This window comes from Sinohyriopsis cumingii, unplaced genomic scaffold, assembly GCF_028554795.1.
Source record: "Sinohyriopsis cumingii isolate HCF-2022 unplaced genomic scaffold, ASM2855479v2 utg001149l, whole genome shotgun sequence".
NCBI classification, from domain to species: Eukaryota; Metazoa; Mollusca; class Bivalvia; order Unionida; family Unionidae; genus Sinohyriopsis; species Sinohyriopsis cumingii.
In genome coordinates this window covers 340440-360410 of record NW_028315964.1, presented here as the reverse complement: position 1 = coordinate 360410, position 19971 = coordinate 340440, and the positions used below count along the sequence as shown (strand labels likewise).

The 19971-nt window shown below is 37.4% G+C and overlaps 1 protein-coding gene across 1 annotated transcript in view; it reads right to left on the bottom strand.

The window, feature by feature from the left end:
- Positions 1 to 3009: 3009 nt before the first annotated feature.
- LOC149772827 (uncharacterized) overlaps positions 3010 to 19971 on the bottom strand; it is a 39122-nt gene continuing 22160 nt past the window's right edge. The window contains exons 4-9 of the mRNA XM_089947236.1: positions 19085 to 19181; positions 12760 to 12875; positions 6286 to 6409; positions 5550 to 5692; positions 3691 to 3817; positions 3010 to 3387 (exon numbers count right to left, since the gene is read on the bottom strand). Of these exons, the coding sequence (XP_089803362.1) occupies positions 3171 to 3387; positions 3691 to 3817; positions 5550 to 5692; positions 6286 to 6409; positions 12760 to 12875; positions 19085 to 19181 (824 nt within the window). The 3' untranslated portion in view covers positions 3010 to 3170. The remainder of the gene's footprint in view (positions 3388 to 3690; positions 3818 to 5549; positions 5693 to 6285; positions 6410 to 12759; positions 12876 to 19084; positions 19182 to 19971) is intronic.

Below are 19971 nucleotides of genomic sequence, written 5' to 3'. Positions count from 1 at the left end.
TCTTAATTGCACTGTATATACGTTGATCACATGATCACGCATTACGGATACAAATACTTTTATAACTGAGCTGTGTATTCCCCAGGGCCAAAAATATAGGCCTCACTAGAAGTTAATATGATTTCCTTTGGTGATAAATATCACGAGCTGTAATAATTGTAATAATGAATAAGGAAATGGACAGACGGACAAGACTTTGATGACCAAAAATGTAAATGAGGACATGACTAACGATGAAAACGTAGAAGACGACAAATGATGACGACGATATGGTATGATTCGGCCGGGGATAGAATCCACGACCTCCCGCATCCGAGGCGGACGCTCTAACCACTAGACCACCAGAACGGTTATACAAGTGGAGAAAGTTACTGCAGAGCAAAGAGAGGAGAGTCAAAGTGGGAGGGGTTATTAATCTTATTATTAGCAAGCTGCTCAATGTATTTAAAGATGCACAGTATATCGAAATCACAAAAGATGAGCTTACAAGCCTCATGAAAAAATGAGAATCTTAACATTAAGGAAGAAGACAACTTGAAGTGAAATAAAATGAGATTGTAAGTTAAGGAAAACAAACTTAAGTTAAAGGAAGAGAAACTCCAAAATTTGATTAGGAGGAGGATATAGTGGAGGACAAAAAAGGAATCCATTAAGTGAAATGGAGCAAAAATAATATGGAAGAAAAACAAGGTAAATATTTAGTTCATGGAAATATGGAGATCTCTATGAAAAAGTGGAAGAAGATCAAAAGGGGGATTTAATAAATATAGAAGAAAAAAAGGAGGGGAAGACAATATATAAAGAGAACATCATCGAATATTGTGAAATATACAAGTGGAGAAAGTGACAGCAGATTAATGAGAGGAGAGTGAAAGTGTGTGTGAGGGGAGAAGTTAATCTTATTAATTAGCAAGCTGCTTAAAGGGAAATAGCCGAGACAAGATGGATTAACGGCAGAATTTTACATTACCTTTAAGATAAAAATTTTACCAATACTTGAGTCCTTTTACAAAATCATTTTCCTGCAAGGAGAAATGTCATTGTCCATGAGAGAAGGGATTATAGCAATCATAAGTGGCGAAAGAAGACATTACAAATTGGAAGCCAGTATCCCTCCTAAATGTAGACTACAAAATACTCAATCGTCTATAAGCACGAATAATTAGGGGAGGGATAATTTAATTATGAATAAACATCAAAGTTTGGGGCGATGGGGGTAGAAGGAGGGCGAGACATACAAAATAATAGTTTAACCATTTATACAACAAATGACTACCTAAATGTAAGATGGACACAACTGAACATTAGTTTTATTTGATCAGGAGAAAGCATTTGACCAATTAGAACATAACTATATAGACAGGTTGTAGAGAAATTTGGCTTCCAAAACAATTACGAAAGTGGACTCAAAATCATGTAAACTCAAATCGTATTCTATAGGACAGGTAAATGGAACATTAATTATTCAGGGTACAGGTAAACAGCCTTAATTCAAAAATTTGCATACCGAAAGATCGGTACGACCGGGATGTCTCCATTCAATAATGTTATAGGCCTACGTAATAGTAAATGAAATCTTATGCTCCAATATAAAAGACAGAAATGATATATATATATATATATATATATATATATATATATATATATATATATATATATATATATATATATATATATATATATAATACATATACCGAACTGGAAAGATGAATTAAAAATGTTGCAAAATGCTGATGATTATAACAACTTTATAACCAACTCAAGCTCCTTTAATCACCTAAAACAGAAATTTGAAAATTTCGGGAAAGTATTTGGGTCGAGAATTAATCGTCACAAGGCGGAGATTTTATTAACAAGAAACTAGAGAGGGAACCAGCCTGTGCTCCCTCGCCATAAGAGACAATGTGAAAGCCCATTGAGTTATCATAGGAAAAACTTAATAATAGATTACTAAAAACATTTTGGGAAAAAAGTGGAAAAAAGAGAGTTCTGGCCTCTACGCCACTAAGCATCATGGAGGGAGCACAGGCTGCAAAATCCTACGTATGTTGCAATATTAACTACATATTACAAACAATCGCTCCGTGGCCTACTCGTTGGAGCGTCCGCCCAGGATGTGGGATGTCGTAGGTTCGAACCCTAGTCAAGTCATACACAATGACTTCAAAAAATGGTACTAACAGTTACCTCGCTAGGCGCTCATCATTGAAAGTTTAGTGTTAGGACTGATCGGCCGGTTGTCAGAATAATGTGTCTGGGTGGGACATCTTACTACACGTTTTCGGCATAATACCCCAGTGCTAATGATCACTTTGCGCTGCCAAGCTGCAGACATCGTAGCGATATAATAATAATAATAATAATAATAATGAGGACTTTGTATAGCGCCTAATCTATAGAAGCTCTAAGCGCTTTGCGACATTAGACAACACCTATAAGAGAAAAAAAACATATAATGAGATGATTACAAAAAACAAAGATACTCGTAATTCATGATATACGTGGGTAGTTTACCCTTATTTGCAGGCAATTCTGGGAAGTTTGTGGTTTCGCATATGCTACATGCGGAGACAGTGACTCCGTGATCTTGTCAGGTAGTGTGGACTTTACAGACAGTTTACAGGAGCCATATGGGTAAGTACAAGTTTACTTTCTAGCATTAATATATCTTATCAAGACTAATGTGATAGACCAGGGGTCTAAAACTCGAACCACCCAGAGGGCCCATTGAGGACATTTTCGATGGTCAAGGGCACCACTACCTTTGTTATTTCTCATGACACTTTGTGACGCCAATCATTTTGCGGGCCACAGGTTACGGCTTAGACGGTCGCGTGTTTGTTACCCCTGTAATATACAATATTTGATAATACGAACCTAGTTTCAGGCACATTAAGTGACAGGTTGCTATATAGATATAATTCAGAGAGTAAACAATGCAAGGAAGAAACCATCAGACAGTGAGGTCTTAAAGATAAGCGAATGGAACAGTTCATGTACAGTGCCGAGATTGCTGTTACAAATAAACGGAAAATAAATTTGAACGATTTTGAATCGAAACTAAATTTTAATTGCGCATCAAATGCTGTTGTAGGGGAAGTAAATCAGCAAAAAATAAAAAGTAAACAATGGGCAATCGAGCGAACAAGGAAGAACAGCAGGCATGGTATTCAGTTCTTAAAAAGGAAAAACAAGACAAACGAAAGCTGAATCAAAATCAGCATTGTGATCTTTTCCGTGGAACTTGCAGAGGAGACTTTCCAAGAACCACATCCTTCATCCAAATGGAACACGGCCGGAGACCACTTGATGTAGTAGTCAACAACGTCCTGTCCGCATTTTGTTGCGATGTTACTATTCATGCAGTTCGAAATTCCATTGTATATACTGTAAGTAGAAAAAATGATAATATTGTACCAGCTGTAGTTTGTACAATATATCGGCAAATGGATTTAATTCAGAAATTAAAAGAATCGTGTATTTGAAAACGCATAAATAGGCCGAATAAGATAATATAAATGACAGGATACATAAAATGTGAATATGACCTTCAACTATAAATAGGACTGAATACGCAGCAATGTTATAAAAATAACATCTTATGAAAATATCACGAGTAAGTAGTATAAGACATAATGTCATACCCCATCCAAATACAGGTAAAAGAGACCAATAGACATGCAGACATACCTGCATGGTATGATGTCGTGTTCCATAGAAGGAGCAGGGCTGATCGTGTTGAAAATCGTGCTAAAACATTTTTCTAACGCCAGTGATCCAAATTGTTGATCCAGACATGTAAGCTTCGACGTCAAAGCTGTAACAGAGACAAGACATTTAAAATATCAGATATAATTGATTTTGATTGAGCATTGTGTTGCATTATGACCTTTGATACTCCCTTTGTCACTCTTGCATCACTCGTTGGATATATGCCATTTCAGGAACTATCGACAACGCAGTTAGTTCGTAGGAACGACTTTTTTATAACCGTAGTCAAAGTCACAATCAGACCAAGACTTCATAGATGTTGGGGTAACCTATAAGCATATACATACATACATGTATGGTTTGGGGCACCAGTCTCTTCGGACGCGTTGAATGGAATCCCACCTCTGCCACCATAAATGTTCTTGCTACAAGCCTGGGATATTTACTTGACCGAGCAGTGTTAAACCCTGAAGCGATTCCCGCTAGAAAACATTTAGTAAAGTTTTCCCCAAATTTCCAAAGACTTCCATACAACTTCAGTTGTAAATTAGAAAGCCAACGTGTCCATTATATACATAATGTTTACTCTAATCAATGCAAGACCAGAAATTTCACAACTTACCAAATATAAATCAACCACAATTCTCCATGGTTTCTCTTCATCATGTTTCCGTACCGTCAGCAGTTCATGACATAGAAACTATACAACTATCCCCTAACGCAGGGAACTATTTTAACTAAGCCACCTTAGTCCAGTCAATTCATGGTTTCAAGGAATATTTCGCCAGTACAACTGCATCACATCTGCCACCATAACGACATAAACGGTATCTGCCGAGCCCCTTCTTATTGACTCCACTGTGCAATTTACCGGTGTCCTACCGTAAATACTGCCACTGCAGTCTCAACTCCAATGTACACCATTAGATTTCAATAGGGACTATGGTACGACAGGGTAATTCATATGGTTTTGACCTGAATTCACTACTATTGAACCAAGTCGTCAAGGAAACTTACTAACGCTTTACTCCGTGACGTTTCCTCCTAGAAATTGGCTAATTTGTTCGGGCTAAGGAATATTTCCATTGCACCGAATTCCAATCATCAGACAAGTACTCACACAAATCTAAGATTTCCTTAAAACGGGGAGAAATAACCAAATGCGCATAGTCCAAATGTATGTATCTCTCTCTCTCTCTCTCTCTCTCTCTCTCTCTCTCTCTCTCTCTATATATATATATATATATATATATATATAGATAGATAGATAGACATACTTCGACCAGAAGATGTATTTTATTTTCAAGAAAATTTCGTTTCGCTCGCCTATTATTGATAAAATATATTAGGAAGGTTGTGTAACTATAACTTAATTCGCATGCCCGAGATGTTTAACAGAAACACAGACGCACACGCACACACACACACACACACTGATTTGTTCCATTATTAAGAAGTCAAAAACCGACATGGTTCAGTTCTTTTAACCATAATTAAGTGTATTTGTTCAGCTTTGTTTTATGTATCTTTTGGCTAATTACAACTGAATGTGTCTGATATGACTGGTGTGATTCAAAAGCCCACGTTTTCTTGTACCATAAAGAGAAAGTCTGTCTTTTTATTCTTAAAATGGAATGTGTATGGCGTTATCTTTGCATTATTCAATGCAATTCTTTTTCTAACAAAGCGGTGACACGAATAAGCACTAAAATGGTTAAAGACGGCCAATTATTACATAATCCTCTTTTGAAGTTTTTTTTTTTAAAAATGAAAAATGAGACCAAAATAGCGAGTAATGTCTCATTATAATACATATTTATTCAAACAAGAAGACGTACCGTTTATGTCTTTGCATCCATAATTCACTAGATAGCTGGCAGGCTCTAAATGGATTCCAAACATTAAGGGATAGGACAATATAGTTTTGATTGGCTCACAGAATTGGTCTTTCATCAAGCACTCAACATTGGACCTGCCGGATCTGGTCAGAAAAATGCAGGTTGATTAAGTGGTGAAAGCATCTAACTGAGTAATATTTACAACAATAAATATGTTGTCAGGAAATGAACAATTGGATGATTAAGATTAGCTTGTAATGGAGATGTCGGCTTGAGACTGCAAATGAGAATGCTGAAGACGCACGAATGCACTTACTGAGAATCATCATGCATAATGGTTGAGTGTTGGTTAAGATCTTACTATTTTTAATTCTTCTGGGAAATGTAATTTATTTTACGAAAAGTAGAATCTCTTTCATGTTTAATGAAATTTTTCACACGAAAAGCCGACTTTGTTAGTCGGGATAAAACATCTAAATATCAACCTGATTTTGCAAATTGACTGAACCAACCTAACTCGCACAGTATGGAGTAGCTAAAACCTTGAACTATTTCTTAAAAGGTATTTACCTTGGGTACAACTGTTCTATGCAACTAAGCAAAACTTTCTTCAATGATGTTGCTTATCAGTAGAAGATATATTATATTCAGTCTGTCTATTATTTTAATTAAACAACAGAGACAGGTGCAGAACTTTAAACTAAATAAAGACAAATAATATTCATGCCCAACATACCCACATATGTACTTGATCCTATGACCTAAGGCTGAAAACTCTGTCACTGGAGTTTGGACTGCTTCTTGAGGCATGTTACGCTGAAAGTTTTCACCGCAGGCACCAAATTCATGTAAGCATTTACCTGTTATTAATAATAATAATAATAATAATAATAATAATAATAATCAGCAGCAGCAGCAGAAGAGAAATTTCTAGAAGATACATATAAGGACCTGAAAGAGTAACCGAATGAAGACAAATACCAAAAGGGGCACAAAATGAAAATGAATAACAACAGTAAAACGGAAAACAGCACACACAAAACAACAGCAATAATAATACTAATAATAATAATAATAATAATGATATTAATAATAATAATAATAATAATAATAATTCCGATAATAAGGGCTTTATTTTATTGATAGTAATCGGTCAACAATACTAATAAGAAAGTAATTTAATTCGAATATTACTTTATCCTCTTCATCTACCTTCTAGAAACTAAAGTACAGCGATTAATAGCGGAAATCGCTCTAATTTGTACCGTGGTCTGTAAAACTAAGATGAAGAGTTGCCTTTTCATTATAACAAATTCCACCAATTTTAAGAAAAATGTAGTAGCAATAGTACTATTTGCTGTATTTGTGGATGTTGTTGTTATTGTTGCTGTTTACTGGTGCTGCTGTTCTTCTGATATAATTGTTTTCAGCATATCAAATACTTGCAAGCAAAACTGTATGGACAATTATAACACGGATAATTAGTTTGCTCAGGCACATGATTGTAGTTGGATACTTCGGGAAAAGATACAAAATGCTTCGTCAGTATATAAGTAGTATTCAGAAAGCTTTCATAATAGTATCATAAGAACATCGTAGGATATATGATGTATAATAACGCATATATGTCGCAATGGAACAGAGGTGACACGGGTCAGAAAGTTGCAGTAACCTAAAGAACCAAGTATTTCTACTACTAATAACAAAGCAATTGCGCCTAGAACTGGCAAAAGCAACAATAGTATCAAAGGGTATACCACTTCCATTAATATCTTTCTCATATATTATTAATGGCATATGCTTCTTCGAATGTCAGTGGTGTATGCTTCTTCCATTTACACCTTCCTTCAAGAGTATAAATCGTGTATGCTCTCTTCCATTTATATCTTCTTTCAAAAATATCAATGGCGTATGCTTCTTCCATTTATATCTTCTTTCAAAAATATCAATGGCGTATGCTTCTTCCATTTATACATTCTTTCAAAAATATCAATGGTGTATGCTTCTTCCATTTATACCTTCCCTCAAGAGTATCAATGGTGTATGTTACTCTATTTATATCCTCTTACAATAGCATAAATGGAGTATATTGATTCTAATTCTATCTTCCTTCAATTGTATCAGTGGTGTATGCTTCTTCCATTTATGCCTTCCTTCAAGAGTGACAGTGAGGTATGCTAGCTCTATTTATATCTTCCTTCAATAGTATCAGTGATGTATGCTAGCTCTATTTATATCTTCCCTCAATAGTATCAGTGATGTATGCTATCTCTATTTATATCTTCCTTCAATAATATCATTGATGTATGCTATCTCTATTTATATCTTCCTTCAATAGTATCAGTGATGTATGCTAGCTCTATTTATGCCTTCCTTCAATAGTATCAGTGATGTATGCTATCTCTATTTATATCTTCCTTCAATAGTATCAGTGATGTATGCTATCTTATATCTTCCTTCAATAGTATCAGTGATGTATGCTAGCTCTATTTATATCTTCCTTCAATAGTATCAGTGATGTATGCTAGCTCTATTTATATCTTCCTTCAATAGTATCAATGATGTATGCTATCTCTATTTATATCTTCCTTCAATAGTATCAGTGATGTATGCTATCTCTATTTATGCCGTCCATCAATAGTATCAGTGATGTATGCTAGCTCTATTTATATCTTCCTTCAATAGTATCAGTGATGTATGCTAGCTCTATTTATGCCTTCCTTCAATAGTATCAGTGATGTATGCTAGCTCTATTTATGCCTTCCTTCAATAGTATCAGTGATGTATGCTAGCTCTATTTATATCTTCCTTCAATAGTATCAGTGATGTATGCTAGCTCTATTTATATCTTCCTTCAATAGTATCAGTGATGTATGCTAGCTCTATTTATATCTTCCTTCAATAGTATCAGTGATGTATGCTAGCTCTATTTATATCTTCCTTCAATAGTATCAGTGATGTATGCTAGCTCTATTTATGCCTTCCTTCAGTGATGTATGCTAGCTCTATTTATATCTTCCTTCAATAGAATCAGTGATGTATGCTAGCTCTATTTATGCCTTCCTTCAATAGTATCAGTGATGTATGCTATCTCTATTTATATCTTCCTTCAATAGTATCAGTGATGTATGCTATCTTATATCTTCCTTCAATAGTATCAGTGATGTATGCTATCTCTATTTATATCTTCCTTCAATAGTATCAGTGATGTATGCTATCTCTATTTATGCCGTCCTTCAATAGTATCAGTGATGTATGCTAGCTCTATTTATATCTTCCTTCAATAGTATCAGTGATGTATGCTAGCTCTATTTATGCCTTCCTTCAATAGTATCAGTGATGTATGCTAGCTCTATTTATGCCTTCCTTCAATAGTATCAGTGATGTATGCTAGCTCTATTTATATCTTCCTTCAATAGTATCAGCTTACGGGAAGAGGGAGCGAAAGAATGTCGACTGGTATGAGGCAAACTGGGAGGAGATGGAGCCCGTGACTGAGGCAAAGAGGAAAGCCCTTCTGGCATACAAGGCTGCACCTAGCCCCAGAACACTACAAGCCCTCAGGATTGCAAGGAATAACGCCCAGAAGACCGCCCGCCGCTGTGCCAACACCTACTGGCTGAACCTTTGCAACAGTATACAGACAGCTGCTGACACCGGGGATACAAGAGGAATATATGAGGGTATCAAAAAAGCGACAGGCCCCCCCAGCTACAAGACCGCCCCCCTCAAGTCCAAGACGGGCGAAGTCATCACAGACCAGGGGAAACAACTGCAGCGATGGGTTGAGCACTATCTTGAGCTATATGCAACCCAAAACAATGTCACTGGAACTGCCCTGGACGCCATTCCAGACCTGCCTGTCATGGAGGAGCTAGACACACAGCCCACCCTGGAAGAGCTCGGAAAAGCCATCGATTGCCTCGCCTGTGGGAAGGCTCCTGGAAGCGACGGCATTCCGCCTGAAGTCCTCAAGAGCGGAAAACCAGCACTGCTCCAGCCCCTACACACACTCCTCTGCCTTTGCTGGGAACAGGGATACATCCCACAGGACATGCGTGATGCCAATATCGTCACTTTGTACAAAAACAAAGGAGACCTTAGCGACTGCAACAACTATCGGGGCATCTCCCTCCTCAGCATCGTCGGAAAGGCCTTCGCCCGTGTTGCCTTGGCACGCTTGCAGATCCTAGTCTCCCGCGTCTACCCAGAATCCCAGTGTGGATTTCGAGCCGGCAGGTCAACTGTAGACATGATCTTCTCACTACGTCAGCTGCAGGAGAAGTGTCGCGAGCAGCGGATGCCCCTCTACATTGCCTTCATAGACCTGACGAAGGCGTTTGACATGGTTAGTCGGAGTGGACTCTTCAGACTCCTGCAGAAGATCGGCTGCCCCCCACGTCTGCTTGCTGTCATTATGTCGTTCCACGAGAACATGCACAGCACAGTGTGCTTCAATGGCGCAACATCTGAAGCATTCCCAGTCGTTAGCGGAGTCAAACAAGGCTGTGTCCTTGCACCGACGCTCTTTGCCATCTTCTTCTCCATGCTTCTCCAGTACGCATTCAAGGACTGCAGCGAGGGAGTGTACATCCATACCAGGGCTGACGGCAAGCTGTTCAACATCGCCCGTCTCCGTGCTAAGACTAAAGTCACAGAGGTACTCATCCGTGAATTGCTCTTTGCCGACGATGCAGCCTTGACATCACACACGGAAGATGGACTGCAGCAGCTGGTATGCTGCCTCTCCCATGCATGTAAGGAATTTGGACTGACCATCAGTTTGAAGAAAACAAATGTCATGGCACAGGACACAGACTCCCCTCCCTCTGTCTCCATCGATGGGTACAATTTGGAAGTTGTCGAGAACTTCACATACCTCGGGTCTAACATCTCCAGCTCACTCTCCATTGATTCTGAGGTGGGCGGCAGGATTGCCAAGGCAGCAGCAGTGATGGCCAGACTTAACCAGAGGGTCTGGAACAACCCCAACCTCACAGAAAAGACCAAACTGCGTGTCTACCAAGCGTGCGTGCTCAGATCACTTCTCTACAGCAGCGAAACATGGACCACCTATGCAAGACACGAGAGGAAACTCAACAGCTTCCACCTGAGATGTCTGCGGCGCATTCTGCACATCCAGTGGCAGGACAAAGTACCCAACACAGAGGTTCTAGAACGCGCCAACATGAACAGCATGTTCTCCATACTCAGCGAGAGGCGCCTTCGCTGGGTCGGCCATGTCAAGAGAATGGACCCAGGTCGCATTCCCAAGGACCTGTTATATGGGGAGTTAGCAGAAGGTGCACGACCAACTGGACGACCACATCTGCGCTACAAAGATGTTTGCAAGAAGGATATGAAGACAGCAAACATCAATGTCAACGACTGGGAGAGCTGTGCAAACAACCGTTCCAGCTGGCGTCTAGCTGTCAGGCAGGGAGTTCAAAACGCAGAGGAAAAGAGAAGAATAAAGCAAGCTGAAAAGAGAGCTAAAAAGAAGGATAAGCAAAAGCGTACTTTGGAGCTATGCTATCGTCTCTCGTAGACGGACGGATGCCAAGAGAGAGAGAGTATCAGTGATGTATGCTAGCTCTATTTATGCCTTCCTTCAATAGTATCAGTGAAGTATGCTAGCTCTATTTATATCTTCCTTCAATAGTATCAGTGATGTATGCTAGCTCTATTTATGCCTTCCTTCAATAGTATCAGTGATGTATGCTATCTTATATCTTCCTTCAATAGTATCAGTGATGTATGCTAGCTCTATTTATATCTTCCTTCAATAGTATCAGTGATGTATGCTATCTCTATTTATATCTTCCTTCAATAGTATCAGTGATGTATGCTAGCTCTATTTATGCCGTCCTTCAATAGTATCAGTGATGTATGCTAGCTCTATTTATGTCTTCCTTCAATAGTATCAGTGATGTATGCTAGCTCTAGTTATGCCTTCCTTCAATAGTATCAGTGATGTATGCTAGTTCTATTTATGCCTTCCTTCAATAATATCAGTGATGTATGCTAGCTCTATTTATGCCTTCCTTCAATAGTATCAGTGATGTATGCTAGCTCTATTTATATCTTCCTTCAATAGTATCAGTGATGTATGCTAGCTCTATTTATGCCTTCCTTCAATAGTATCAGTGATGTATGCTAGCTCTATTTATGCCTTCCTTAATAGTATCAGTGATGTATGCTAGCTCTATTTATGCCTTCCTTCAATAGTATCAGTGATGTATGCTAGCTCTATTTATGCCTTCCTTCGATAGTATCAGTGATGTATGCTATCTCTATTTATATCTTCCTTCAATAGTATCAGTGATGTATGCTAGCTCTATTTATATCTTCCTTCAATAGTATCAGTGATGTATGCTAGCTCTATTTATGCCTTCCTTGAATAGTATCAGTGATGTATGCTATCTCTATTTATGCCTTCCTTGAATAGTATCAGTGATGGATGCTATCTCTATTTATATCTTCCTTGAATAGTGTCAGTGATGGATGCTATCTCTATTTATGCCTTCCTTCAATAGTATCAGTGATGTATGCTAGCTCTATTTATGCCTTCCTTCAATAGTATCAGTGATGTATGCTAGCTCTATTTATATCTTCCTTCAATAGTATTAGTGATGTATGCTATCTCTATTTATATCTTCCTTCAATAGTATCAGTGATGTATGCTAGCTCTATTTATATCTTCCTTCAATAGTATCAGTGATGTATGCTAGCTCTATTTATATCTTTCTTCAATAGTATCAGTGATGTATGCTAGCTCTATTTATACCTTTCTTCAATAGTATCAGTGATGTATGCTAGCTCTATTTATACCTTCCTTCAATAGTATCAGTGATGTATGCTAGCTCTATTTATACCTTCCTTCAATAGTATCAGTGATGTATGCTAGCTCTATTTATACCTTCCTTCAATAGTATCAGTGATGTATGCTAGCTCTATTTATATCTTCCTTCAATAGTATCAGTGATGTATGCTATCTCTATTTATATCTTCCTTCAATAGTATTATCTGTACTTTTAACATCACAGTGTCCACAGTAGCTACTACTAATTCTAGCTCTACAACAACAAACATCAACACAACCACAACTGCTACTACTACCACTACTGTTTCATCTTAAGCGCAAGGAAGGATAGAACTGAAGCACAAACAATATATCTTTCGGTCTAAAACATCAAAAAAAATTGAGTACCTATCGCGCAAGATGGTTCGAAGTCTATCAGCATAACGTCAAAAAACAATTCGATAATACCAGGGCACGTGGTTTGTATCTCATTGAAAGTACACACTAGACCAGCCACTTTAGATCTGTACAAAAAAAAGATAATAAGGTGCTTATTTATTATACATATATACATGCATACATAGGAGTACGAAGACAGACAAATATGGAGGTTGATTATGGCGATAATTATATGCATGTATTTTCTATTCTTCATTGATGCATCATTGCAAATGGTTGCTTGCAAGTGCTACTTTCATCATTCTATCCATGTATGTTGTATTCTTCAATGATGCATACTGCACGTGGCAGTTTGCAAGTGCTACTTTCCTTCTGCATTATTGTAAATGGCTGCTTGCAAGTGCTACGTTCCTAATTCTAGTCATGAATTTCGATAGTCTTCACTACTGCATGCTGTAAACGACTGCTTGCAAGTGTTTCGATCTACTTTCTTTCTGCGTCTTTGTATCTTGCAGTTTGCCAACTACTGAACTGATTCTGTAGTTTGTCGGATGACAAACGCTATGTCAGTTATTATAAATTGTAATATTCTATTTATAAACTTGCTTTATCACAAGTTACATTCTTCCAACTGTTGATTATATTTTGCACTGCATACGTTTTGTCTTGCTACACTATAACTTCGAAATATTCTCCTTGTACATGCTTTATGACAGATTGCACCTTCTTAATCTTCATTAAAACATAGCATCAAGCACGTTGCAAGTTAGCATCAAGGAAGATAGCAGAAAATAATGCCTCATTATGACAACAGATGGCGCTGTGACACTTTGATTTCTTACAACACGACAACGCCACCCCCCCCCCACCCCCCAGACCCTAGCAGCAAGAGGTTATACCACTTTGCGGCATGTTTGGGTGTCTTATTTAAATATCATTCGAATTATATTGCTGCATTATATTATAGCGAATTGTTTTTCAAGAGTGTGAATAGCTGGAAGGGAGGTGGCCTGCAAGAAGCATAAAATAAATTAAATATATCAAATTGTATACAATTAGATGCATACATAATTTTATATTTCCGCTGACCCTTTGCATACCATTTTTATTTTGGACATTTTGTGGGTGTAAATTAACGCTACCGCACGGTGACAGAATGTATGTGTGTGTGTCTGTGTGTGTGTGTCTGTGTTTGTGTGATTTAGATTTTTAACGTAGCTTTAACAATTTTTCAGTCATATCGCTATAATGTCTGCAGTTTGACAGTATATAGTGATGTTTAGCACTGGGGCATCATGCCGCAGACATTATGTCCCTCCCAGTAACATTATCCTGAAACCAGGCCGACCAGTCCTAACACTATCCTCTTAATTTTAAGTCTTTGGTATTATTAGGCTGGGATTCTAACCCACGACCTCTCTGATCCGAGGCGGACCCCTACCACTAGGCCACCGGAGCGGTCACGGTGACAGAATAGGGTAGCCGCTAACAAGGAATGTTTAAGATCCTAATTTGTTTATATATTCTCATTTACAATGTTGGCAGTATTGAGCATGTTTATTATTTTATAGTAATGCAGTGCAAATACGGTATTTTGTAGCAGTAAATACCTCATACGGCTTGAGTAAATTGCAGATAATTGCACATCAAAGCCGTACTTTCTTGTGTGTGTGTGTGTGTGTGTGAGAGAGAGAGAGAGAGAGAGAGAGAGAGAGAGAATACATTAAGGAGATGAGCATTGCGTTTATTCTTTCATTCCTATGATTTCTTTTTATACTGTTAATCTGCAATTTACAGTGGCAGTGTAATAGGTTTAATTTAGTTAAATAATTAAACAACCAACAATCATTTTATCTATCTATCTATCTATCTATCTATCTATCTATCTATCTATCTATCAAGAAATAGGGTCAATATTTATGTTACACAATTATTATAGATGTATGGCATGGATGATTATGCAATATTTTGCAAATATTGTCACTAGCTTTCTGCGACAAGTATCTCATATCTCCAATGTAAATTTTTAAAAACACTATGTACTTAGTGTGAGGTCTATCTCTCTCTCTCTCACACACACACACACACACACACACACACACACACACATATATATATATATATATATATATATATATATATATATATATATATATATATATATATATATATATATATGTTTGTATAAAGCAATTTGATATATCAAATTGTGATCCGCCTATCGCGTAATAATACGAACATATAAACATACATGCAACTCAGTGTTGTCGATACTAGGCCTATAGAGAAATGATAAATGTCCACTCGTTAATCATTAGTGACGCATGAAAGTAAATATAAACAGTATTAATAATCTCCGTTTTCTAAATGAATTTAGTATTGTACCAACGTTCATCGTAATCATTTCTGCTTTCAGTTTCCCTCTCCCCTCTCATGCATAAAGGACAAAATACGCAGAAATCTGGAGAAAAAGAATATGGGCTGGATGAAATCCTTGAAACTAAACTTACAGACAGTAACCTAAAGAATACTGTTCGTCGTATCGGTATGTGTACACTTTCCTTGGGATTTATCTATAATGTTTATTTAATCAATGATACAAATTCTCAATATCCTGTCGACGCTATACTGTAAATTGTTGGTTACGAGGCCACACATACTGTAATTTAGTGCGTTGTTGTTGTTTCTTTAACCTGTTATAATGTTCTAAACTCGATTCTTATTAATTAAATATGAACATATACAAAGCCCCCCCCCCCTCTCTCTCTCTCTCTCTCTCTCTCTCTCTCTTTGGATAATAATATCAAGATACGGGGAAAACCAGAGGCGTAGCTGGGGTGGGGAGGGGGGTACATATGTCCCCGGGCGCCAAGGTGCAGGGGCGCCAAAATGAGGCTTACAATGTTACATTATAATAAGTAAACAAGGGTAATATTCAAAAATGTGATTAAACGGGGAGGGGGCTGGGGCGCCAATTTTATAGTTCGTCCCCGGGCGCAAAATATCATAGCTACGTCTCTTGGGAAAACACATGGCAAGACGAGCGTACAGTATTTTCACTTGTTTATACGACACTGAGAAAGAAGATAGGAAGATGGAGAGAACACTACTCCCAGCTGCTAAATAGGCATTCCGCCATCCCATTCCACGAACATGCTAACGCTACCAATCTAGCCGAAACATAATAGTCAAATTGTTGTGTCATTGAGGGAATTCAAGGTGGTTACTGCACTTAAGATACTTAAATATGATAACGCAACCGGCTACAGCTAATTGCTGATAACCTGAAGAAATGACTGCATAGCGTTGCTAACCAGAACTTTTCGTTACGAGCTGGAGAAGGAAGTTATCGCAGAACGATTTGGACAAGAGTATTATCTTGCCATTTTACTAAGGCAGAGACGGAATGTAGTACTACCCGTTGGTATATCGTGCGATCTATGTGGCGAAATACATTCGCCTCTATCCTCCCAATCAGGGTAAAAGACCCTTTCCTGGAATTATGCAGGGAAGAACAGAGAGAATTGACACCAGGAAGATCAGTCAATCAACGGTTATGGAAAGCTTAGGCTGACCTCGAAGTTGTGCATAACTCGGTCGACCGAGCAGCTGTCTGGATTCTTTTCAAGAGTAATCAGCGCAAACTTACTGAGTAAAGCGTCCATAAATATTTCACAAGTTGTAAACCGTGGGTAAAGATATCTTTGTTAGAGAATAATTCCACTACGTTTAAACGTAACTTTAGTGAAGTAACTGCTAAATAATATAGCTCCAGGATGCGGTTTCTTGCCGTTTGAACGGAGTTAGGACTGACTACAAGTAACTGTGTATTGACCGAGTGAATTAACTCCACACATCCCTGCTGTGTGCGTTCGCTACAAAATGTAGTTCTGTGCCGTTTGTGCCTATTAACAATCACCTTTGCATTTTGATAAGTTGATTGTTTTCGTTTTTGAGCTTCTTCTTTTATTTCTATTGATTAAATCAATATAACGCACACGTATGTAAGCCTGAAGAAATGACTGCATAGCGTTGCTAACAAAAACTTTTCGTTACGAGCTGGAGAAAGAAGTTATCGCAGAACGAGTATTATCTTGCCCTTCTACTAAGGTAGAGACGGATTGTAGCACTACCCATTGCTATATCGTGCGATCAATGTGGGCGGTTTTATTTTCTTGATATTTAATTATTATGACAGATGGTTTTAATGAAGAAAGAAAATCACATAATAAATACAGGGTTTCTTGAACTCTGAAACCTTAGCCATTCATAGAATTTAGTGTGGAACAGTAACTAAGCGAAACGATGAACCAAAAGATGTAATTAATTTTTGTTATATCTTTACAGTTGATATAAGTCATAATTGTGCTTTAATTAACGTTACTACAGACTTTACATACTGTCTGTCTGTCTGTCTCTTGTTTTGGTTAGTTTGACTTGAATTTTACCATCATTCCAGGGCCAGAGACATCGTCGTATGACACACGCGAAAATTCTCTTTGTTCGTCTTTTCATGCATTTCCGCCCTATCTTGATACGACGAGAGAGAGAGAGAGAGAGAGAGAGAGAGAGCATTTTCATATTTAATTATTGATAATATATTGCACGTTGCATTATCTAAACCTTGCATGCAACAAATTTATTGTATATTTTCGACAGGCTATTGCATCTTTGTATCATTGATTATATAAATATTGTAGATAAATTCTAAGAAAAGTGCACACAGACCGTTAGGACGAATGATATTCATGTAGGGTTCCTTAGTGTAAGTTCTGTGCAAGGGTTTCACCCAACCCAAACTCTTTTTCTCTCTCACATCAGATGTCTGCAAATTTTGTCACTTACGCAAGGAGGGGAGGGGGAACGGAAGCAGAAAGGATTGTGCTGAATTTTGTGTACCATATTAAATTCATTTAGAAAACGGGGATTATTAATGCTTTTTATTCTTATTTTTTTACGTTATTAATTATTTATGACCACAAATTCATCATTGATTTATAGGAATGGAATTGACATCACACATATGCAAGAACGTTTATACATGCGTATGATTGCGCCATGGGTGGCTCACAATTTGATATATTAATAGTACTGGTATATCAAATTGCTTTGTACCAACACTTTAAAAGCCATGCTATTTTTAACACACACACACACACACACACACACACACATATATATATATATATATATATATATATATATATATATATATATATATATATATATATGTATGTATATTGTACCAATATAACATAGAACTTCCTTGTAGCAATGGATTGGATTAAAAAATGTAGAAAATTTCCATGGAAAACTAGAGAAAAAAATCCAACTAACAGTGCATACATGCCATTAATATTCAAGTAGGAGAGAGACAGAGAAAGGCCGAATAGGGAAACCAGAAGGAATTTCGACAAACTGTGAAACTCTTAATAAGGATATATTTATCTTAGGTTATAACTGACTGGCTTTGACGACAATTTTCTCATACACTATTGTCTTTTATGAGAACAAGGAAATGGGAGTTAATTTATTCCCAACGGCAAACCGGGGCAACCGATATAATCCGGCCTGGATTCGTATAAATCAAGCGGATTATGAGTCCGACACCCTGCCAACTGAGATACCAAAGATCATTGGAAACATATCACTTCTAGAGAGTACAGAAGCAATAGTCTACTACTAAAACTATACGCAGTTGATGCAGTTTGAGTCTAAAATGATCAATAGTAAACAGTTCTGTGATTTGGTACTTAAATAATAAAACCTTACCTTCCTAAAATTGGTTTATGCTGTCTTGTGTTTCCAGTAATATTTATAAAAAACACACTGAAGATCTATTTCAATCGACCTACATGTACGTAAGTACGTGTGTGTGTATTGGTCATTCTATGTATGTTATCATGGATGTATGTATCTAATTGTAATCGTTCATTTTATCTTGTTATCGCATCGAGGATGATGCGGGGGGGGGGGGGGCGGCTAGTGACTGAGTGGTCTAAATTGCCTGCCAGGACAGATCACTCACACATCTCACCTTTGTCTGCACGAGTTCGAGTATAAGTTCGACCTATGTGAAAACTGTTTCCCAGTAGCTTCCCGTGAATGGCTGCTTCTTACCGGATTTCTGTGTTCTTCCTCTACGAAATTTATTGGCTACAGTAAATAACTTATCGTGTATTGAAAAAGTGACCTAAAACTCTACAAACTGAACCCTATTATATACATCGATTGTCTTTCCGGAATACAATTTACCCATATGTCCTTTGTATTAGCTATTTATTTTTTTTATTCGGTTTATTTAACGTTATATGTTAACATTCGAAGTACTTACCTGCAAGGGTCCACGGTGCTGGCACTCGCTCGGTTACATTGTTGATATGTCGACGAATTTGGAATACCATTCAAGCAGGGTAGGTTTTGCTCCAAGACTAAAAGTGGTAAACAAAATCAAAAGTTAAATCTAGGTGTGATTGAAAATCTACCTTGTATTTGAGGATTTTGCCATTAATATTTTTGTTACTTTCGAAATATGGGTTTTACATCAAGCTTTAAAATATGCTATCCAACAGGCCTGAAGGCATGTATTGTGTAGTTTGGCATTGATCATATCCTATAGGTCTGAAGTAATATATTGCGTAGTTTGGCATTGATAATATCCAATAGGTCTAAAGTTACGTATTGTGTAGTTTGGCATTGATCATATCCAATAGGTCTGAAGCTATGTATTGTGTAGTTTTGCATTGATCATATCCAATAGGTCTGAAGATATCTATTGTGGAGTTTGGCATTGATCATATCCAATAGGTCAGAAGTTATGTATTGTGGAGTTTGGCATTGATCATATCTCATAGATCTGAAGTTATGTACTGTGGAGTTTGACATTGATCATATCCAGTAGGTCTGAAGTTATGTATTGTGTAGTTTGTCATTGATCACATACGGACTTGCATAAAGACAGTACAATTTGAAAAACATTGTAATATATCGTCACTTGCCGTGTAAGCAAATGCATAGCATAAGGAATTTATCCTACTATAGACAATAATTGTTAATGTTTTATTCCTTCTTTTCATTCTAGTTATAATAGTAACCATTTTACCTGTTGGATTTCTTCATGTAAACCAGCTGTTCGGTTCTTTGTCGAAGCAACTTTATCTAATCGTTTGTAATAAGTACGTTACATATGCTGTTATTGATCCCTTTCTTCGTGACAGATCA